A 24868-nucleotide genomic window follows, 5' to 3' on the forward strand; every position below is an offset into this window, starting at 1 on the left:
GCAGGCAGTTGGTGCAAGCGTGTGGCAAGAAGTGACAGCATCCTCTGGTTTGCACTGGCATCAGGAAAGGTGTCCTCCATTTGTCAGGATAGAGGCAAACCTGCTGTCATATAAGGACGGTTGGCCGAGAAATTTTAGTTGTACCAGTGAACAGAGCAGCTTCCCTCCACAGCATTAAGGTAAAAAATCAATAAGATTTGGGCACAGACCAGACAGATGTGGATCTGAATTTCAGGCCACTACTGCTGTCTCCAGACTGCTCATCACAGCCAACTCCACCCGAGCTCACTTTTCACAGCCACTTCCTCTGTTTCTGCTCAGGCTATTTCGGTGCCTCTTGGAGGTAGTCCAGTGGCCACATAACTTCCTCCTCAACAAAACATATTCTCCTGTTTCAGCTCTGTAAGATTTTTTTTCTCTCACTGGCTTCAGAGCTAATCCTTCGCAACTGTTCTCACAAGTTAATAGGTTTGATATCTGTATGTGAGCACTGCACCATATAGATGCACCGGGACTTAGTCTGCTACTAGAACTGACTTCTCACATTAAAGTAACAAAGGCAATCAGAACACACTCTTCAGTTCATAAAAATTTTTGCATGAACATTCAAATGGTTGAAGTGAAATTATAAATGAACTGCCTAAACTGTATTTACAGATGAGAATTGCTTCTGGTATATTCCTTATTCTCAACTTAGAAAAGCTAATGAGCTACAGCCTTGCTGTCTTCTCAGTAAGGTGGAGTGATGAGCAGGAAAGCAGGTCCAGTCTATACTGTGTGCAGTCTTGATAGTTTTTGCAAGCTCGTGGTGATTTTGTTTTGTGGGTATGGAGGTTTCAAAAGAAAAACATGTATTTTACTAGAAATGTTGAGAATATTTCACTTTTACTTTTTGTTTACCGTAGTTAATAAAACTTAAATACATTATTTGATGGGTTTGAACTGAAAAAACCCTTTCTATTGAAAGCACGATGCTGACCATTAAATGTACTCTTTCCTATTACAAGCAAGGATACAGTATTGATTTGGAGACAGGGAGACAGATAGGCACCCTTCAAATAGTTCTGTTCCTGTTTCAAGAACTTCAAGAGAAATCACCACTATTCTGATTTTAACAGTTCCTGAGATTTTATAAGTAGAAAAAAGAGAAATTACATAGTTTTTGTATCCCGTTGTAACTGCAGTTCTTCCAGGAATTCCTAGCTGCAAAAGCTTATGGGGACCAACAAGCAGGCATTTTCACCAAATTGTTCTGCATCTTTCCCACTCCTCCCAGTACTGCAATACCCCAGAATTCTCCAGTAACTCAGACTGGACTTTTTTTAGCAATAAGGAAAGAAATGTCTGCTCGAACTAAAGCAGGGGCTCGCAGAAGAGACTGGGGAGTTAACACAGCTTAATATTTGCAGTTGTTGCTGCTGGTTAGAGGAGTTGTCTCCAGCTTTCTATCCTTACCCCTCTACTGATGATCCACTGTCACCCACTTGATATCTAGATTAGAATAAGTTTTGCCTTCCTCTCTGGGTCAGCATAATAGCAGAATTCAACCCTCCTGTCAGTATGGGACAGGGTGTGTTTGATACAGGATACTTAGAGGATATCATACATGCATAAGATGATAAGTGAAACAGTAAAACAGTTCCCAGAGTCAAATTCAGGAAGGCCACACTCCCTGAAAATTCTACTGACCTGAAAGGGTGTTTAAAAAAGCTGGTTTAGCATGTATTATCAAACAGAATGTGAAATATGGATTATTTTGCTCTTCTCCCCACCCTCTGAAATAGTTTTGTGTTACAAAATATGATATATAGTGCTAAATACACAGAAAAATATTGCTCTGAAATTAGGGCATCACATTCTGTTTACAGTATATAGGCTGCAACATTGTCTCTTTTAGGTTTTGATTCCTTATAGAAAGAGATGCCATTTGTGCTCATTAACAGTTTGTAAGTACAAATAAGAGTCAGCTGTGGATGGAATATTATGACGGCTTCTCTTCAGGACTTGATGCACTTACATGTAAATAACACTGAAAAAAAATACAGACATTTGGTATTTACATAAGTTTAATTGTCCAACATGTTGGATAAATATTACTTGAGATTCTTCTCAGTAAGTTATCTCTGTGAAATATAATGGTTAATCTTACTACATTTGTTATTGCAAAGTCTACCTAACTAAATTTGTTATTACACATGCAGAGTAGTGAGCAATTAATGTTTCATTTTGAGTCTTCTCAAATGGACTTAATCAGGCTTACATTTTTTATATTGAAATTGTTGAAGAGAAGATTGAAAAGCTCAGAGCAGCTGCAGAACTCAGAAAAAATGAAGAGCTGAACTTGCACTGAAGATATGATATTGCCCCAGCTTTGCTTCCATCTGTGAATACAACATCTGCTTTTGAGGAAGTGAAATGGGAAACTGCATAAATCAATATAAAGACTGTTTCTATTTCCAAGTGTAGTCCTGTGAGAAAGAGCATTGACAGGAGGATTCCATTACTAGTAGAGCACAATTTTAAATTCAACATCATGATTAATAAGGAGACTTAAGGAAAAGATATAAAAGATTATGTCATAATTTAGTATTCTTTCATGATAATTACTAAGGTAAATGGCATGTTAGTCATCCAAGTACTCATAACATATCTTGTAATCATAATATGTATATCTATGTATTAATAAATAAAATGTGTTTTTTCCCAACAATTTTAGAATCAATAATTTGAATATAATTCTTCTTTAGATTATTGTAAATAGTCTCCAGTACTTGTATACTGCCCATTAACTTTAAGTAGCATTCATATTCTTGCTTCCCATATGAAATCCTATATGACAATGCAAAGAAAAGGATCATGAAATTTTTACAGTTAGACATGAAAAAATCCACCAAACCTTGCCATCAACAGAAAGCATTTTTCGTGATTATATTTTGTTCTAAAGAAACATGTCCTATAACAAATTTGTACTGAGGTGTTTGGTGTCATGCATGAATTCATTTTTGCAGCAACAAAACCTGTAAGCTATTAGTCATTAGTGCTGCTCTGCTGTGGAAGCATGGTCTGTATTCTCATTTCCATTTTGTGAAAAAAAGAGATTTAATTGGCATGCATCTCTTTCTAGTATGCTCCACATCAACTTTCTGCACATACAAAGTCAATCAATGCTTCGGCTCGTGTTTTTCAATCCCACCTTGGGCAGAGTAATTGCTTTTGAGGCGCCGGACTCATTGGGGGCCAGCAGTTCATGCATATGGTAACGGAGAAAGGCCTTATCCCAAGGACTTGACAAAGACTAAGCAAGCTTTGTTACAAAAGCTTAGCTTGGAAGGAAAGTATAATGGAAGAAAAACTGCATTTACAATTTTGCATCATGCTTTCAAAACAACTTCAAAGGCAAAGTTGTTCTTGGTTGTATCCAATACTTATTACATATCAAGCATATAAAAAACATCACCATGGTTTAAAATGTGTTTACATGTGTGCACACATTGCAATCTCACCCTCCAGGGAACTACTATGTTTTCTTGAAAGTTTATAGCTCACAATTACCGGAGTCCAATGACTTACATTTTCCTAACTGATTTCCAGGAAGCCAGTTTTGTCTGCTGCCTCTTGACGAGCCACAGTGTTCCAGCTCCCTTGTTAGACTGAAGACACACACATAAACAAGTCTCTCCAAGGTTTCCCTAATTCCTCGGTGGAAGTGATGAGACACTGAGAAATGGAATAATGAGAAATTTCACCAGCTGAATGATTCACAATCATTTGTGCCTTTCAGATGGCACAGCTGTTCCCTCTGACAGTAAATGGGAGGGCCAGGGCTCAAATCTATCTGGCACTGTGAACGATCTTATTGCTCTTGGTAGTGCAGCACTAGTTGCTGTATATCCATACAGAAAGAAGCCTCAAGTGATATTCAGGGTCAAGGAGACAGGTAGGAACATGAACTTTGTTTTATCTGTGCTGCCAGGAGGAGTCAAAGGGGCATAATGATCATATATACCTATTTCTTTGTATTTGAAAATAAACATTTCTGCTGTCTATGAAAACCAGTTTATCAGATTGAGCACTTTCTCTATGAAAGGCTTCCCTTATAAACCCACGTCTGTAGACTTCGGCCTGTACTTCCTTCCCTGGCTCAAATGATGGAAATTTGTCTTCTGTTTTGTTTCTTTTGCCTGAAAACTAAGCAGTACACACAACCCCTTGATCAAAACTGAATGCTAAAACAATTCTGCCACTCCCCTTACTCCTTACTCATAGAAATATTCCTTTTGAAGTTGCTTTGTAGATACCAGAGAAATACACAAGAGTCCAGAGGGCTAAGAGATACTGTACTTGTTGAGCAAAGGCCATATTCTGATGTCACCAGATATGGTGCTTCTGAATAGTCTTTTATGTGGGATTTTATTTCAGGGTTCTGTAAGAGTTAATTTTTTTTTTTTCGTTTATAAAGAGAACTTCAGGGATTCCAGAGGGATTTTGAGAAGGGCAATTGTGAGTCCTAAAAACACCACTGGAAAGAAATACTGATTCTCTAAACAATACAGTTGAAGACAGAAGACGCATTAACTGTCTGCATTTCCTTTCTAATATTCATAAGACAAGAAAGAGTATCTAATTTCGAGAGTTTTTAAATAGATTTAGATCACCAGAAAATTGTCCCATCCCACACAGGATGCAAAAATCCAGCAATCTACTATTAAATGAAGCTGTTCCATATAAACTGTGAGCCAACTGACCCTGGAAATATAGTACCCAAGTTGCGTGACTTGAAAATCTGTTCAAAGCAAGGCATGGCTGCAGGCCTTGACTGTTGTACTTTAGTAGCCATAGTAACATGGTCTCTGGAGACCTAATGCTAGTGAATTTTCCTTTATTTCAAGGAAGAGTAATAAGAGAAATGTGGATTGGAACTTGTTCTCTCTCTTTTTTTTTTTCCCCTCCTCCTTATTTTTACTATGCCATGACCTTGACCAAAATACCTTTGAAGTCTTTTCTGGCTGATTTTCTGCTATGAGACCAGGAAAAAAAATCAGGATATATAAAGGATCTTGCCAAAGGAAGTCCTATCTTCCTCAAAATATTTGCCTTCATTCCCAAAGAGAACCTCTTGACTAATAATGTTTCAAAAGCTTCTTAATGGAAGGAACTGATAAATTTAATCTCACAGCTACTGTGGGCACCAGAATAATATCATACTTTCTTTGAACTGACAGATTAATTGTTTTTTTGTTTCAGTAGCAGGTGCAGCTTTTCGTGAGTATATAATTGGATGTACATGTTTTTTCAAAGGAACACAGGCCCCTGCCTGGTGCCAAGCTCTTCTTTTTTTTTTTCATTTGGGAAAAAACTCCCACATGATTTCATTTCTTAAGTACAATGTAGAAAACTCATGTAAGTGTTTTTAAAAAGCCAAATACAAACAAACAAATGTTCACAATACATACTTAAGTCTGTCTCACATGTTTCAGCTATTATCCTGGATTAGAAATTCCATCTGTCATTGAATCCATATGGTTTACCAAATGGCAGTTTAAAACCATGTATTTTTTGCAGATTTGAAGTGAGTTGTTATAAAAGTTTTAAGGTCCCTATATTTTTGCGTGTGTGTTTTTTTTATGTGTGCATGTGACCCTCTGTGCCTTTGAAAAATATGCAATAGTGCTAAAAATTTTTGGATGCAAGTGGACTTTACTGATTAAAACATGCTAGTTGTACACAATGCAAATACCATTAACTTTGAGTTGTGGAGTTTGGTTATTTTATCCTCCAAATACAAGAGCCCTGTTTAGGCTTTCCATTATTTCTACTGAAAAGATTAAAGTGAAATGAAGAGAGCTGCCTTTACTTCTCTGTGCTGTCCCTTCAGTGTTTTGGGTACACACCGTCTTACATTAGGAAGCGTGAAGTGCACATGGGATGAGGCTGGTCCGCATCCTGTTCCCCTTTTCCTCTCCCCAGGTTATCAATTACCCAGGCAGATGGCTGCTGTGATTCTGACACAGCACACCACTGAAGCCTCCCGTTCACTGGGAATGAGAGAAAGCTATTGCTGAGAGTTTTATTTCAATAACTGAAGACACTTAAAAATTATAAGCGGAGCTACATACTTTGTTGTCCCTTTTAATGTCACACCTGGTAATTTTGAACAGAAAAATGGAAATACTTTTGCTCATTCTCATGGACTGAAGTTGTCTCTCTTTTCCACTCAGTCACTAGGCTTCTGGCCAGCAAAATGGAAAAATCTCAGTGCAGTGTTACTATAAAGGACTTCAGTATGGAGTTGGTATTTGGTACCTGAGAGATTCATCTGAGAAGCTGGAAGAGTTATTTTCCTACTAATTTGCAATCACCATTACCCACTCAGGGGTTCCAGACCTGTGCTAGCAAATACCCTCCTTTACTCCACCTGTGACAAGTAGATAAGAAAAATATAAATCCCAGCCCACTCTGACTCTATTCAAAGTCCTCTGTGCTACAGATGTCTGTTTTCACACTGAACTATGGTTTGGGGTAATATTGAGAAAACAGGAGAATTTGCAGCCATGAGTGAGACTCACTGGTTACGAAATTTTGCTTTACGACCAGCTTCTCTCTTTTTAATGGGGTTGAAGCAGCAGGTTTCCCAACTAAAATAAGGTTAAACACTTGGAATTTGTGTTAGTCCTCAATAGACTCATGTGGCTCCATAAAAGTTGTTTTTGCACCAAAGCGGGTATTGCTTTTCCTACTTGTGGGGCAGAGCATCAGATGTCTGCATCTGGGGCCATGAAAACCAGGCGATGCTTAGTTAAGAGATCTAAACTCAGGAGAAGACACCAGGATTTTGAGAACAAACCAAAAACAAAGCAGGGGAAGTTTGTAACTCTCTTCAAATCCATATTTGTTTCTGGTTTAACCTCAACACATGGCTCCTTGAACTTTTCCTCCTCTTCTTCTTTCCTCTTGCTCCTCCCACCACTTCCTTAATACCTCCTCCAGCCTCACAGATCTAATTGCCAGTGCACTGATCTGAACCCTTAGAAATCCACATGGTCCCTTTCCAGTTTTTACAAACTGCTGTACCTAGTCCTGACTCTGGCTCTGTGAAAGAAAAACTTGTGAAAAGAAAAACCTTCCTGTCTTCCGCTGTGGGGGAGCAAGTTTTATGTTTTAAAGGTAGATACTTATGTCTTAGGCTAGGTGTCTAGGCCTAAAGAGTATGTACCAATATGTTGAAGAAGATTAATTTTTGAGTAGGGGAATTTATTTCTTGATTCATACAAGCAATCTTTGACAAAGGCACGTGTTCCAGTGCTATTTCCTACAGGGGCTGAAACCTAGGAGATTCTTTGATTATATTTGGGTCTTGTGGCCATTGTTTAAGCTTTTCCAGGTAGGGCTTGGTTCATTAGTTTGCATAGCTTAAGAACTTCTTTTTAATGAAGAACATTTCTTTCATTTCTTTAATGTTTTTAATTTCTACCTGCCCCGGCTTCATGGGCAGGACTGGAGGTCTTTTGGAATATGCATGGTAACAACCACAGACATAAAGGAGCTCCCTTAAATGTCCTATGGTTATCTTTGTGGAAATTTTTAGTTTATCCAAACTAAAAGGCCTGCCAGATGTTCAAAATGTAATAAAATTCCTAGTATCACATCACTGATGGTTTCATTGCTGTGAAGATGAGTCCAAAGAGACAAGATGCCAGAAATGGTTTCTTGTCTCCATTTCACATTGGAAATGTGTATGACAGATACCATCTATAGAGGTTCCTCTCAGTACGATGAAAGGCACAGATGTGAAGATGCAGAAATCTTGACACATCATCTTCTGGTTGGTGAGGTGCTGGGACAAATTGGGGCCTTATTTAGAGCAGAAAATAGCACCAGTTGAGCAGCTGCTTGTGCTTGAAGAGTTGACAAGGATAACTAGTATTCAACACAAGCCCAACTAGGCAGAGATAACACTTATTCTGGAAAGGCTTTGTATCTATGGAGCTGACCTGGAACAAAACAAGATTTGCCCTTGACTATTCTTAGCAATGACTTATGGTTCTCACTGACTTGATTGAATCACTTGCTGCTACAGCTCTTTCCAAATGCAGGTGAGCCATTGCAGGCTCTCCATTTCTCCAGTCATCTTTTCACAGGTTCTTTAAGGCAGAGAGCCTCTGGCCAAGTGTGGTCCCATGGGGCCACGTTTCCAAAGGTGCTCCATATTTATGGTTGGGGCCAAACCTTCTGAGGAGGTCAGTCTATTGTGCACTGAACTCTTGAAAATCTGCCCAGCATTGTCACAGTGGGAACAGCCTTCAAGCAGTCTTGGAAATCTGGTCCTTATTTAGGAACAGAAAAGAGAACCAAACTCACAAAAATATGTCAGTGTATCTGGTTACTGAACAACTGAAAATCCGTCCTCCTTGTGCTTTAGGATTAACTCAGGATTAATAGACACATTAGTAAATTGAGAGTAAGGTGAAGCAGGGATAGTAATAATTTCGCACAATTTCAGCAACAGCTATTTGAACTGTAATGTCAAAAGACCCCAAAACCATCACATGACAGGATCTAAACTACTTTGGAATGCAACTTGTGGGAGCAAAGATGTTACTAAACCTTTATCAAGGGAAGAGGCAAAATTCTCAGTTTGTATGCAGCACGATCTTTACTGTTTATATCATGTATTTCATTTATACCTTACTTTTATTTTTGGGTTTCTCTGATTGTTTTCCTTGCATCACCAAGTCTATAAGAATTAATTTAACTCTTTTCTAGATTAAATATTGTTCTATAAAAGAAGTACTTATGGCTTACTTTTTATATTCATTGCATTTATGCAATTATGTTATGTGTTTTTTTATAAGAGCTTAAGAAAATAGTCATACTTTAAAATACAGATCCAATTTTAAACTCATAGCTACAACAGCACATGTATTTAATTTTTATATAGGAGATTATTATTTTCAATGCCTATATATTCAAAGCAATTACTATGGAATATGAAAGTTTAAATTAAAAGGAAAAACGAGGTAGTTGACTTTCTATTAAACTTTTAATTTGATGAATAATGACAAAATATAATTGTACAGATAATTAATTAGACAATAAACTAGTAATGCAATATGGTAGTTATACTGTAATTAACTATCTTAACATTTTAAAGGAAAATAATCAGGTTCCAGGTTGTTATTAATTTTTCATGATAGGAAAAAAAGGCCTTTATGGTGTCAAACTTTTTGCAGAGTGATTTTTTCATATCTAGAATATTCTTAAAATTATGACATTTATACCAATTTTATTCTTCATTTTCTGATTATCTTTTTAATAATTTTATATTCCTTTTTCAGTCACTGAATGGTTTTGCGTTGGTGGTGAGTGCAGATGGAATGATATTTTATGCGTCATCTACAATTGTGGACTATCTAGGGTTTCATCAGGTAAATATATTGACAAGTTTTAGAATACTTAGTCACTGTCATTGTATTGACTTTCTTGTTGCCCCTTCTGCTAGCTGGCTTTCTAAAATGCAGCACTGTATGTTGCTACCTTATCTACCTTATCCTTCTACTGCTGATTAGACACACACTATTACTGAAATTCAGTTATTTTACTGTGCCATTTCAAATTATTTTTTTTTTGTGATCAGACAGGTGAAGATTTATTTCTTGCCATGATGTTCCTTTTGTAAAGCTTTTGTTAACAGAAACATGAGCCATTATAAAAGGAAGATTTAGCTAAAAGTTTCCCTTCAATTTCAGTATAAGATGCTGTTTTTCTAGGCTGGTTGTCTGTGAGTCATAAATATATTGTAAAGTCACAGAATAACAGAACCATGTACTTGGAAAGGGCCTCTGGATGTCATCTAATGCAACATCCTGCTCAAAGCACATCCAGCTAGAGCATGTTGGTCCGGGACTCATCTAGTCAAGCTCTGAGTTTCTATGACCCCTCTGGAAGATGTGTTCCAGTGTTTAACCATGCTGACCGTAATTTTTTTTTCCTCTTATTATTAAGTCCCAGTTTCCCATGTTGTAACTTGTGTCTATTGCTTCTTGTCTTCCCACTTTGCTCTTATGAGAAGAGTCAGGCTTGGTCGTCTCTTCATCTGCTCGTTTGATTGATGTAGACAGCAGTAAGTTCTTCCCGAGGTTTTCTCTTCTGAAGGCTGAACAAACCCTGTTCTTCTCTCCTGATACATCATGTGCTCTAGCCCTCTTAAGTGTCTTGGTAGCACTCTCCTGGGCTCCTTTCAATATGCTAATATCTTTTTTTTCCTGGGATACGCAAAATTAAGAGAGAACTTCGCCTTTGTTGAACTTCCTGAGGTTCCTGTACACCCATTTTTACAGTCCATCAAGGAGCTGTTCTGCTCTCCCCAGTTGGAACCCTCTGCAAACCTGCTGAGAGTGCACTCTATCCCATGATTCCTTAGTCAAGACATTAAACAGGGTTTGTCCCAGCATTAATCCCTGGGGGTTGCCACTAGTGATCAGTTGCCAGTTGGATGTTTTCATGGCTCACATTTGCATATGTACAAAAGAGTTAAGAACAGAAAGAATCACCTTAGGATGTGAAGGGAAAAAGCAGAAGTTTAAAAATAGGGGCCTCTGAAATAACTTTCCTCACTCAATCTGCTCTGAAAGTATCCTACACAGTTTTTATTTTAAGGAAAGTATCAATCTAAAGATAAGCATCTGCCCCCCTACGCTTACTAATTAAGCATTCCTTGTTGTAATTGTTTCAGACTGATGTAATGCACCAAAACATATATGATTACATTCACGTGGATGATCGCCAGGATTTCTGTAGACAACTGCACTGGGCCATGAATCCTCCCCAGATGTTGTCTGGACAGCAACTACCAACAGAAGCAGGTGGGATTGTGTATGTTGGTTGGAAACACAGGCACCACTGTAGAGAGACAGAAGTGCATTCCATCTGTGCCCATGTCTATGCTATGTCAAGTCAGATTCTTCACCAGAAAGCTACATAGGGGCATTTATTTATGTCATTGTCTCATAGATGACATTTCTTCGTGATCCTTGGCATTTATAAGGTAGTGTGTGCCACTGAGGCCACTAAGTTGTTTTCTTTATGTTTCTCTGAGTAATTACATATATTCTTCGCACGCAGAATGAACAGCATCAATCTTCATCCTACCAATCTGTTGTTGACACTGATCAGGACATGAGTATTCCTCTCATTAATGCAAAAAAATCCCGTGCAAAATGTTTATGAACAGAACCACAGTGGCAGCACCACTTTCTGCCATTTGTTTTCCCATGCAAAATTATGTAGACAGGAGTCTTCTGAAGAACAAGTAAGTTTAGCAATGCACTTTTTCTTCTGAGGCTGTATTTCCCTAGGATGCCAGTTGGATACCCCTGCTCAAGATTTGTTCTACATGAGGCATTAAGCTGAAATCACAACTACAGAACATATAATCAGGTTGAAATTGTTAACTTTATAAAGAATTATTGATACCAGCAAAACATATGCATTTCATTTACCGAGGAAGTAATTGAGGAAATAATTTGGGAATCACAGTCACCAGCTGGGTGAGGAGAAACTTGTAAGAAATCCTTCAGCAACTTTTAAGAAGTCTGCAGGAACGCAGTCATGAAACTTGCATTTCTTGTAAAATAGTTTCTATGTTTTAAAAGAGACATATATATCTGAGGAACTTGGCAAAATTTTGTAGGAAGTACACAGAAAACAAGCTAAACAACATGCACTAATATTTCAAACTATAACATTTACAAATATTTGGAATTTTTGTCCTAATCTATATCATGGAGAATTTCAGTTCTTGAGTTCATATTTTATTATAAATACTTGTGTCTTTTGAGAAGTATTTCAAAAGCTGAGCACTTATAGTTCAAAAGTGGAAAACGCTTCATTAAAAATCAAGGAGGCAACAGCTGAGCATTAGCTAATCAGCCACTGTCCAATTTTTTGTTTTGTTTTTTCTTGCATTAGCATTTTTTCTTACTTTGTTTGTTTTTCTAATGCATTTTCTGTGATCTCTGATCTCAAAACCAGCAACGTCTGCTACCCCACTTCACATCATTAAAAACTACAAAAACTCAGGAAATAAAGTCAAAGTTTCTGGAGAAATTCAGCTGAACTCCATTGTAGAGCTTTTATTTTACTTTTGGTAGGACATGTGCAGATGTATCTATACATGTTACAATTTAATATTCGCCCATCCATAAAGCAATTTTTAGCAATTTCTGTAACAGCCTCTTCAATTGGCTACAGAACATTTTCATTATTTCTTAGTGTGATCTGATCTGTGTTGCCTTCACTGTTGGTCCTAGGAGAAGAATATATTCTCAGTAAATTGTTTAAAGCACAAGAGAATGACAGCATGACAACAGATTATTCTTCCTTCTTAACTCGCTGTTTCATCTGTCGAGTTCGCTGCTTGTTGGACAGTACTTCTGGATTCCTTGTAAGTATAATTCCACTCAGATGACTTGTAGTCATGATGTACAAGATTTTAATGACTTATATGAAAAATTCTTCAACATAAATATTGAACATAAATATTGTAGAGAGCCATGGTCAGGATACATTTTTCTTTGCTGTGCACTAGCAAGAAACACCTGAAGATAATTATTAATATGCATAAAGAAGATAGGAGAAAAAAAAGGTTGTAATATTTGAAATTGAAAAAATCTAGAAACTTTTATGTTGTAAGTTCTTTTAGACAGTATCTGTCCTCAGTTTTTCCTGGGCACAGCACAAGAGTGGCAAATCTGAATTTCAACAGTTAACATTAAAGCTCAAAGCATTTGCTTTAAGGAACAGGAAAAATAATGATCCGTTTTCCCCTTTCTAAAAGAGTCCTTTAATAATAAACCCAAGAATTAGAAAGTCTCTCTCATGCTCCTTTCTAGAAATCACTTCTCCATTTGCTTAGTAAAGACCAATGGTGTTTCTACTTAAGGGAAACTACGGCATGTGTGAAGAAAATGAGAGGATTAGCATGAGACAGGGAAATGCAACTTCTCTCTCAAATGCTCATTGCTGGGAAACTATGGGTCTTAACAGCCATGTTAGTTAGTCATTTCTACATCCCTGTTTTAATCTTGTAGCTCTGGAAAATGTCTAAGTCAAAAGGGCAAAAGGGTCATTTATTGGTAGGTAATTTTTTCACTGAGGGGCAGCAGCTTGGTGTTAGCTTGATCTCTGCCTTCTGACTATAAAGATACTTAAGGCAGGGATGGATGTTCCTTTCAAGCTATGTACTTTGTATCTGGCTATCTTGAGCTTACTTTTTCTCTTGGCATCTGTCTGCACAGTCCTTGGCTTGTGCCAGTCCAGAGAAAGTATAGAGCAAGAGATAAAAAACTAAGAAACCATCTCACTGGAGAGAACAGAGTATGGAAAAATAATGGTTCCAGCCTCCGTGAGGTACAGCAGATAAAGGTGTTTGCAGCACTATACACTGCCCGTCTCGGCAAACAGAGGGTAACACAGAACTTCTGCTTTGAGTGCACAGGAGAGAGAGGAAAAATCAACCTTCTTCAAACGTCTCATTGTAGTGTTGATAGAATCTCCGCCCACCATGCCTCTGAAGTGGCATGGTTTAAATTATACGAAGATAATGAAATTCCTAGTTTTAATCTCTGATTCAAAACTTGTTTTGGTGTTAAATAACATGATCCATAGGTTGTATTAGCATTTTAAGTGTTTATACACTAAATGCTTAACATATATATTTTTTTTTCTTTGCGTACCAGACAATGCAGTTCCAAGGCAAACTAAAGTTTCTCTTTGGACAAAGGAAAAAGTCCTCATCAGGAACAGTATTGCCACCTCAGCTGTCCTTATTCTGCATAGTGGTACCACTTCTGCTCCCTTCTGTGACAGAGATGAAGATGAAAAGCCTACTTGTGAAAGCAAAACACAAAGCTGATGATGCAACAGCAGCAAACACAAAGTATTTACTAATTAATCTTTTGGCATTTATGAAGTTCATGTTTATTAAGCATGTAAAAAGCACAAATTATGTCAAATAACTCTTAAACTCTTTCTTAGAAAAGTGAATAATTTATCTGGATTTAACTATTTAATATAAACCAAAGATAATAGAGTTACTATAGTATAATACGATATAATACAATATAATGCAAGAAAATACAATATATTGTAGCTTATATATAATATATGTTAAGTATTTTATTACTATATATAAAGTTTTATATTAAAAAATGAAACATTAGGATATCTTCCTCACCTTCAGAAGTTACCAATGCAGCAAAATCATTCCATTAACTGTAAAAATAGAAAAGAAAATGTTTTTTTACTGGGAGTTTTCAAATTTAAGTATCTTCTGGTAACACAATTATTTGGACTTGAGTATTTTGTTAACAAACAAGGGAAAAGGAAAACTTCAGAAAGCTGACTGTGCATGTGGGGGGGTGTTCACATAGAGGCTAAAGAGTTGTACTCGGTGTATGCATTTATCTTTCAATAGAAGTTTTATGAACACCTAAGTTTACAATTGCACTAAATGGCTTGGGGGTGATAATTTGGTAGCCATCACAAAAGATTGGGACAGATTGTGTTCAAACTCATTTCCTTCCTAACATTCAGTTTTGTCACTCTTCTATGATTGAATTTTGGTCGATGTTTGGAGCTAGGATTATGTTTTCCCTTATTTGGTTAAATATAATCTTACTGTAATGAGGTCGATTGCTGTGAAGCAAAATGCTCATCGGTATGACCAACAGTATCATAATTTGGCTTTTACTTAGATTATGTTTGCATATGTGTGGATTCACTATCCAGACGTATAATGTGACTCTAGAACATACATGCTTTTGACAAGAACTTGCTGGAAGGCTGGTATAATGGAATGTGCAGGCTTTTGGAGTAGAGTTGGAAAGTCATTTCCACTTGCTAGTTTTTTCAGAGGCCCAGGTGAAATTAACTGATGATCAGAATTCAGCTCCTAGAAGAGAGGTGCTTTACTTAAGTTTTGCTATCTGACTGGACAGTGGCCAAGGATTTGACCAGAATGAAGCACTCATTTATCTTCAGTGTTCCCTTTGGTTCAGGCCTGAAGCATGGTAGCCAAGGATGTGGGCAAACTTATGTAGTACTTTTTTTTCTGATGGTTTTAACAGAGGGAAACATCTGTAAAGCAGTGTTACAGACATCACACCCTTTTCAAGCCCTAATATGCATTTTCAACTAAAGATTGGAAGAAATCCATTCAAATAATTATAGTGATTATTGCAAATTGAAGTCTTACTCTTAAATGCATTGCTGGTCACTGTGATGTAGGTACCTCAAATGTACTTTGAATAGGCAGAGGAGAGTATACACAGCATTTGTCTCAATTCAAGCTGAAATTTATTGTTCCAGACATAGTCATGGGTAGAATATTCCTAAACATAGCTATTCCTCTTAATTGAATACAGAAATCCAGTTACACATTAGTTTGAGCAACTGAATGATGCAGGAAACAGATAATTATTTATTGTTAGTTACTACATACTTAACCTATAAGTCTTTGCTAATGGTCAACAGCTTGAAGATCATATCTTTTAGAATCTGTGATTCTACTGTGTTGTCATCCACTGACAAGGAATTTTCCACCTTTTCTGTCCTCTACAGCTCCAGTTCAAAAGGCAGTTCAGGGCTGTGTGAAGCAACAGAATTGTATGGAAGGAACAGTCACCATGAAGGTGCCACTTTCACTAATGCATTACAGATTGCTGAAAACCAAATCAAAGGTGTGTCTGCTAAGTACTTCTGGATGACATCCAGTTTATGGAAAAAGAGCCTTGTCTTATTTCCTCTTGCTAGGATTTTCAGGTTTTGGTCCCAGTGCTCCCTTTTTGCTTCTCTCTAGCAGCTCTTCTTTAAAAAAAAAAAAGAAAAAAAAATTGTCCACCTCAAAAGATAATGCTGAATCAGTCTGCGATTTCAGAGTGGGCAGAAAGTTTACAGAGAAATAAACAATCATAGTAAAAAAGAATACTCAATGTATGCTTTCCTGAGAGTGACAGCACTGAATTTAATAAGATCGTGTGAAAACCATAATAATTAATAACAATATCTATCCCTCTGACGAAAACTGGATGATATGTTACAAATGCTAGTTTTCCCCAAAGATTAGAAAACAGAGGAAAATTAGAATGCATTGTCTTTAAAACTCATGATTTGTTTGCAACTTTGACTCATGTTTTTCCAGTGCTGGGCTGTGGAAAAATTATGAGTCTGTGCTGGATTTCAGATTTTACAATGGATAAAATTTTGATGGAGAGTCTACCTCACTGGGCAACTTCTTAAGCAGAATTGTACTCCTCTTTCTATCATATCTGCTGGAAATCTTTAATGTCTTTGAAACCATTCCTCTCTTTTTTCATGAATTTTTCATGAATTTTCCTGTTGGTATAGTACTACTACTACTGAGAGGGCACAATTATAAGGAATGAGTAATACTGAAAAATCCTTGGTTACAGTTTAGGTGCCTCATTAGGCTTTTAACATTTTAGTTTTAAAATGTAATTTCCCTCATTTTGTAACTCTCCCATGCTGATGATTCCAGGGCAGCAAACAAACCTGTGAACATTCACCTGTAGTTTAGGTAAGAAAAAATACTAAATACTGCTTGTATTAAAATAGATTTTCTTTTAAATTGTATAGCAAAGAATAATGGAGAAAATGGCATTTCTCTAGTCAAAGTACAAACAAATGAAGATCACTGGGTCTGGGTTCAAGCTAACACTCAACTTCTGTATCGAAGTGGTTGTTCAGAATATGTCCTTGCCCAACAGCAAATGTTAAAGTAAGTATATTTTGCAGTACTGAAAGATAAAATTCAGAAAAATGAATGTATTCTTTATGTATGAAATTTTTAAAAGGACTGTAGTGACCTAAGAGAAGAGCTAAATGAGAAGAATTTAGTTTACTTATGATAAGGAAATCCATTTCTGTCTTGGAACATACAAAATGGCTGTTAATAATATTAAATAATAATATTAAACAATACGTATTTTCTGTCTTCAGGGGTTTTTTTCTTCTGAAGTTGAGTGTACGTACATACTAAGACAGAAACAAAATGCTTGATTATTAATATGTTTTAACTGTCTTGCACTAAAATGTATTTTGTGGTTTTGTTTTGCAGCTGAAAAACTAGAGTCCTAGTTTTTATACATATCAACATTTAATTATGTTAAACTTTTTTTTTCTTTATGGATGACAGTTGAGCTCATGTTCTGTATATGCAACATAATCTAAAGAAGTGTATTCATATTCATTGTATGTTTGTAGATAGATACATCTAGTTGCCTGTAGGCTCAATCATGAACTGTAAACAAATCTCACAGATTTGCATTGAAAGAAGACCTCTCAGATGAGTTTTACTCTTTCCTCCCAAATAGACTTTTCATCCTTCCCCATGGAACTGTCCGTTCTAGTTCCTGTGGGCCTTATTGAGGTATCTCTTCCAGCTAGTCTGAGGGAGAAGATAAGAGAGTGGACTGAATAAGGGACTGAGAGTTGTACATAGCCACCATCTGGCCCAGTGTTTAAAATGTGGCTATTCACAGATTTTTTCCTTTAGAATGTATTGCAGATGGAAGAAATAAATGAAAAATAGAGTAGCTACTCCTTGCAGGCAGTGTATGTCCCAGGATCCACATGAATAGCAGAGGAGCTCCCACCTGAGGATGGTGGAACACTTCATGCTTATTGGGATGGCACAAACATTACCTTGCCACGTGAGAGAAAGAAGTTCTATTAAGAAGCAGATTAAAAGGCGTTGTTTCTTGTATTCGTGTCTCTACTTCTAAACTGGTTTATTTAGTTACATTTTTGCCCTCTGAGTGGTTAAACTCTTTCCTTTGTGCTTGATAGTTCCCACAGACTGAAGTATTACAGGAGTTGGCCTTGGCTGTTATATTCTGTTTTCCTGATAGTCTGCAATAGACTTTGTACTCGCTACTACATTTTTTATTTTTTTTTTTATTTTATTTTTATTTTTTTATTATTATTATTTTTTTTTGTTAAACTGTGTGCTGTCTTCCTGGAAACATACATTCTTTTGGAGAATTTTCACTAGATACTGTTTCACTGTAAAACTCTTCATTTGGAGGTTTAACTTTTTTGACTACTGCATTTTGTTCAGTCCTTTGCTTCCCAATTTACTCATTTTCTAAGAAGCTAGCTCTGCAGCAAACTTGTATCAGATCATTTGCATCTCAATCCTGTCAATAATAAAAATAACAATATTTAGAAGAGAACTGAAAATATTTAATACCTCATTTAAAAAAAAAAAGAGAGAGAAAATATTCTTTCGTGTTGTACATTTATTTCAGCGGGACGTTCTCTCTTTGTAACAACAGGGACTCCCTCTACTGGAAAATCCTATACTTGCACATTGATTCGATGCCCAAGGAAAAAGTTCTTTTGCGAGCTACGAAAAAGCCTTCTAAGCCCCTTACTAGCTCTTCAGGTTTTCATGCTCGGTTTCTTATTGAGATGTCCACTTCCTGTTTGGAGAGGGATAGCGTGGTTTTGTAGCACTGATCCTGCCTGATTGGGAACCAGCACCTTAGTGAATTCAAGACCTGAACCTCTAGATTTGGACCCCATGTTCTGAAAACTGCTACATCAGGCATGGAAATGCTCAGGCAACATCCTCTGCCAGACCTCTTCACTAATGTTGAGTACTTCAGCTAGAGATCATGGAAAATTAAGTCACTGGTCATCTTAGAAAACAAAAGACAACATAAATTAAGATACGTAAAACAAACCTCCACCCAATATGAATATCTGGTACTATTCAGACATTTAATTCATGCATTTGATTTCCTCTCAGCTAACTCTGCATTCTCAAAATATAAGATCCCCATGCTTTTCCCTCAAATCACTTGGATCAGAGAGTTCTTATGTGTCCAAACAGTTCTTTGTTAACAAAATACATCTCATTTAAGATGCTAGTTCTATTTTATCTCTAGAATGTTCTACGCACAAATATTATTTAGATACATTTTAAGGGAAGAACAGAAGTGTAAGGTAATTATCGTATGCCACTACAATATTTAAGGTCTTTGTGAACTGTGCATCTGAAGTGGAAGAAAGAATGTGTGACAGAATTTAAATGAAACAGTGCCACAGAAAGGTAGTTGTGCACACACACTGATGCTCAGATTCAGGGACATTCTTTTTTACTCTGGAGCAAATGCAAAGGTTATATGGACAAGAGTGTGCAAGTCCCATATGGAGGACAAAATACTGCTTGTCACATACGTTAAGCCACTCTGTTTGTATCCCAGAAAACAACAGTTTTGAAACCTCTGACTGACTGGATTTTTTTTTCTACTGTTATTGAAAGGGAAGAAGACGAACAACTGAAGATATTAAGTGGTTTTGCCAGTTTGAAAGGAAACCTGGAGGGTCTTTCCCGTAACAGTGCCATTGAAACTCTGGGCCAGTGGAAGCATCTTAACTGGACAGCAGTAAAAAATGAACAAGATAATGTAAAAGTGAAGTTTGAACCTCATGCTAACGGTGAGTGTTTTATGCAAGAGGAACCTCTCAGTTCTAACACTTCAGTTTTAGGCATTCAAAACAACTGCACCACAAACAGCAGCTGGAATTTAAGAAACTCTAGCTCTTGTTCTATGAACCAGCGAATGAACACGTGTTCAAACAGGAGAGCTGGATCATTCTACAACAGAGACCAAAATTTCTTAAATTTGGCATCAACTTGTCCTTCCCACTGGGGAAGTGTAGAAAACAGCCCATCTTACTCGGGTGTCCAGCAGCGTTGTGCAGAGAACTATGTGACAGACCATCTGAAACTGCAGAGACCATTAATATCCTCAGAGTCTCTCTATGACACAGCCGTTCCCTTGGAGATGCCTATCAAAATGGAATATGACTCTGATTCTGAAAACATTGCTGATAACTACCTGATGTCGCAAAACCGAGCGTGGCTGGACGAGAATGGCTCGGTGAGAAAGCAGGCATATAGCTACCCCAGTAGAGTGCACCTCAAAATGGAACCGGACCTCTGTGAGCCAGCCTTGCCTTGTCAGAAGCCAAGGCACTGCCTTTACACGCCACACAACTGGCAATGCATCGTAGCAAATCATCCAAACAACCTAAACTTGAACAGATCTTGCAAGGGTTCACGTAACAAGGAGGTGGCCCCATTTTGCCCTCAGAACTCCTCCATGTGTCTGGAAAGCATGCCCGACTTGCCACACGCAGCTTGCTATGGCCATTTCTACAGCCCCAGCCCAGGGGAGGAGAAAGAGCAGAATAATGAGGTGTTCAAAATGCCGTGTGAATTTAAAAACCCTTGCTTGGTTCAAGCAATCAAGCGTGAGCCCCTGGATTCTCCACCGTTGTCCAACAGTGGACAGAACAGAGTACATGTGAGCTTCCCTGAAAATACATTAGCAGGTCCTGTGCCTCATAAAACCACTGAATGTACATTTTTGCAATAGATTTTATAACATTTGAAATATTTATAATGTTAAAAGCAAGAAGTTGTAGATTCTCTTCCAGTTGGGTTAAGAGTTACTAAAATTAAAAGCCAATGGAAAGATTTTTGAAAGTGTGTGTGCACCTGTGTGTGAGAAAAACAGACACAGATACACACATCCTACCCCTGCTACCGCCCTTCTCTTAGTGATCTTTGGAAAGAGAAAAGAAAGACAAAACCTCAGGCAGAGAAAAATAATCATTACTTGCTGCACAGATATATCTGATAATTTGTCTTTATCATCTTTCCTCTCTTGTCTACAGTGCATTACGAAGGTCTAGAAATTTCTGTTTTCTGCTTTTGTCCTGTTTGTTTTTCTCAAGCTGATGTGATGCCTCTGTGCAAATCAAAGATGTTTATGGTCTTCAGTGTGGCCAGTTTAGCTTAGGAGCTTTTGCTTTTTAATGTTTTTTTCTACTCTAATAAGAAAGATCAGCTACTTCTTCATCTCAACACTGAATTGATGGCAAGGGCTTCCCAACAAAGGACCGTATTAAAAAAACTGACTTTCATAAAATACATTAGAAATTATTTTTTTTCAAACTGAAGTTATTACTGAGTTTTCTTGATAATATTAATGTTTTAGAATCCATATTTTTCCATTTTAAAGTAATCAGACTTTCACGTTGCTATCTGAAAAACTGAACAATGGGATGTAATCCACTTCTTTAAATGAGTTACAAAATGTTGTTAAATGTACTTGAAAACAAAGTATTTCTCCAACTGTTTCCCTTGTTTTTACTTGTAAAATTAACAAAGGAAATGCACTTTTTTATTTGATAGTATCTATTCAACTGGTAGCAGTTTGTTAGACATCATCTACATCAAAACTGAATCCCATACTAAGATTATTTTCAAAAGCATCCTAGTTTCAATCCCAAAAGAAAATCTTAATCTCACTGAGGGCTAACTGGTGGATGTATACCTTTCAAAAGCACTTTGGTGCACTTTAGTGCTTTTGAAAACAGTGTATACTTTTCTTTGAACCCATGTAGTAATGTATTTCCAAAACAAAAAAAAAAATCTACAACTTATATTTTGGGGTTTGTTGTTGTTGTCGTAGTTTGACTCCTGCACTAACTTTTGTTTTAAAATTGCACTATTTCAACTTTATATCAACTTCACCTGTATAAAGACTACATCATTTAAAAAATACTTACATGTATATGTGCTTTTTGAAAGAAGCCCTATAATGAATGTTTTCTTTTTCAAAGTGTTATAAATAATTATAATGTCTTCATTTCTATATCTATTAGTCACTAAGGGTGTGGCCAGAAGAGTGGCATAAAACTCTCCAAAATGCTATAAATATGTGGTATAAGTGTAGTCTTCAGGTAGTGCGATGGTTCTGCACCCAGGAGGCTGCTCTTCCCCAAGACTATCTGTCTTTTCTGATAGAAATTACTGCCTGTACTTTAGAGTTGGCATATATAAAGATACATATTCTCTGCATGTAAGCTAAGTGCTTATGAACAGTTTGATCAGAAATGCTTCACTTTGCACTGAAGTGGAACTTCCTGATGACTGTCCTGCACAAGGCAGTATTCCTAGCAGAAAGCAAGACTGGACAGTAAAGAGGGCAACAACATCTTATTGTAGCTCAAGTTAAATCTGTCATAGTCCAGCTGACCATATCCAAGCCATGAGAATATTAGCTTTTTTGTGTTGGAGGTAAATCAGTTCCCTATTGGCTATGTGCTGCCTCTTATTTGAGACAGACTTGATCCTTGCCTTAGTACTCCCACCAGTGGGTGCAATGTAACATCAGAACCCATTCTGAAGCTGGACTGCAGTGGTGGAATTTACACCACTCCAGTGCATCACTGTTCACATCACAGAAACCCAAGCCAAATTGCAAAAGTACCTGTGGGGGAGAAAACTGGTTACTAATGAAGAGTGAGACTGCCATAAATCAACATTGCTGCACAACCTCTGCCTCATTGATTCACTATCTACGTAATTATGACCATCTGTTCTTTTAGACTCTCGGAGTTGCTCTCATAGTCCTTTGCTTGGCATGCAGCAGTGGCACTGCTTATGTCCTGGTGCCAGACACTCTGCTGTGGTCTCATAGCTGCTGGTAGGGTTGTGCCATGAACCATGTAATATTCCCCAGTCCAGCTCCTTATGCAGCTGTCTGGCAGAAATGAGATAATGGGGAGACAGGGTAGTGTGGGAATAGATGACTGGGGGCAAGTGGAGGACACTTCTGCATGACCGCTGAAAAGCTGCTCATTTAATTCCACATGTGGAATCACTGTCACACCCTCCTGAATGAGACTACCTGGGCTTCGTTTCACACTACCTTGAACCTTCTCTCGTCATTTGCATTGATGAAACATGGCTGTAGAACACTATTACCTTCATCTGGACATGCTGGCACCATTTTGCATGATGGGAGTGGTTACACCAGATGCAATTCTGTAGAGAACTGTGCCACTGAATTACTTGTCTCTGCTTAGAAATATTCCCCGGCGTGATGACAGTGGGAGAAATATACCAGCCAGATTTCTCTCTTCTGTACAGAAGCAATTTATACTAACAACAAACGTTCTCTAAAATTCTCCCTGTTACAGAATAAATGCTTTTTTTGTTGACATAACTCTGTCTACTCTAGGGCATTCCTGGCTTATTTCAGTTAGAATTATTTTTCTCGTATTTCCAACAAGCCTAGATACATTTTACACATCTTGATTGATATTACAGACGTAGATGAAGCTTCTGCATGTAAGGCAATCTAATCTGATACAAGAGATGTAATGGCCGTTTAGGAGGAAGGATGAATGTGTGACTCAAAAGTGAGATATCACATTCTGACTCCCCGATGTGTAAATGCAGTTGGGTTTGTCTCCTTATAATTCCATAAAGTCAGGTTTGTTTCCTTATAATTCCGTAAAGTCTGAATCCAAGAAAAACTCACTTATCCTGCACATCGCATTTGTATTTAGCCCACTTAATTTGTGGCAGAGTTGTTATTTCAGGTCTCACATGAAAAAAAAGTGGTATCAGTGGAATTCTTCCTAGTCTAAGTTATCACACATGCAGTGCTGCAATTTCCCAAGAACTGGGCTTATCAAGAAATCAGCAGTTTATCCACTTTTTGGACAATTGTTAACCACTGTTGATAGTAAACAAAGATCAGTTCTTTCTAAGTTCTTGGGAAGAATAGAGGAAATTACCACATAAAAAGGATCTCTTCCTATTTGTGTTATAGGCACAGATGTTATTCCTTCATCCTCTCCCCATGACATCTGCCCTGGATTGAGTCTGGACTGAAATCTCACATGGCATTGTACCTTGTACCCTGTTAAATTGCCACTGATTTAATCTTATAAAACCTTTTTGTATGCAGACATTAATGACCCCCTGACACCGACCAGTAAATAGCATGGAAGACACAGCAGTTCTTTAAAATGGTTTCATTTTCTTAGTGGTTGTTGTCGCTTTGGTATTAGTTTAAAAACTAGCACTGAGAAGTGGTGTTTCAGATGTTTTCGATCACTTGTATTTAGATTATATTCTTAATGAACTGGTGTTTTATCTCTCAAGCGCAGCCCTAAGGTCTGTTTCAGGAGCCTCCCAATATATTTATTGTAGCAACAATAAAAAAATATTCTTGTAGAAGAAATGCCTAGTCAAATGGTTACCTAATAGGAACTTGGAGCATTCAGGCTGAAAGAAATGCCTGACAGATAACAGAATTCAAACTTCTTCAGCCATAAATTCTCCAGAGAGTGAGACAGAATGAATTCTCTGATCTTTGGGGAGGATATTTTTGGGTGTGGAAGAAAAGCAGTTCTAAAAGCTGGGAGAAGGTGTTTCTCCCTGAGACGTTACTTGGTCCACAGGTAGCAGAGACTATTATCAGTGCTACAGCTGCTGATCAAGGTCTTGACTTTACTGAGAATGTGGCCTGATTTCAGCTGCCAGCTGCTGAGCATCATAAAAATACTAGTCCAACACCATTGAAAGCCACTATTTTTACTGAAAAACGACATGATTTGACATACGGGTAAACTTGTACAGAAAAAAGAGTGAATTTTCCTGCAGTTACACCAGTGACTGAAACTGTGGCAGACCTCCACTGTAGATAACACAATAAGTAATTTATATTCAGTTTAGAGCCTTTGGACACCTAAGTAAGCTTTGTTTCAAAAAATCTGACTGAGAGCAGCACTGTGCAAGTGGTAAACTTGTTTCAGTTGTCCTCAGCTTGGAGATTTAACTTGGGAAATGAAAGATTAAGGGACTGTAGCTAAATTCTCTGTAGGAAAGACTTAACTTCCTACTCCTTGATTGTAGCATGGTAATGCAAAGTACATCTCTATGATTTAACCACACTTTACTAGAACACAGTGATGTATT

General features: G+C 37.4%; 1 protein-coding gene across 1 annotated transcript in view; it reads left to right on the forward strand.

The window, feature by feature from the left end:
* Positions 1-21001, forward strand: part of AHRR (aryl-hydrocarbon receptor repressor) — an 86105-nt gene extending 65104 nt beyond the window's left edge. Inside the window, exons 5-11 of the mRNA XM_027741052.2 lie at positions 9336-9425; positions 10733-10862; positions 12309-12442; positions 13737-13936; positions 15619-15737; positions 16654-16795; positions 19346-21001. Of these exons, the coding sequence (XP_027596853.1) occupies positions 9336-9425; positions 10733-10862; positions 12309-12442; positions 13737-13936; positions 15619-15737; positions 16654-16795; positions 19346-20465 (1935 nt within the window). The 3' untranslated portion in view covers positions 20466-21001. The remainder of the gene's footprint in view (positions 1-9335; positions 9426-10732; positions 10863-12308; positions 12443-13736; positions 13937-15618; positions 15738-16653; positions 16796-19345) is intronic.
* Positions 21002-24868: the final 3867 nt, after the last annotated feature.

Source organism: Pipra filicauda, unplaced genomic scaffold, assembly GCF_003945595.2.
Source record: "Pipra filicauda isolate LSUMZ 115617 unplaced genomic scaffold, ASM394559v2 scaffold56_size3634133_pilon, whole genome shotgun sequence".
Lineage (NCBI taxonomy): Eukaryota > Metazoa > Chordata > Aves > Passeriformes > Pipridae > Pipra > Pipra filicauda.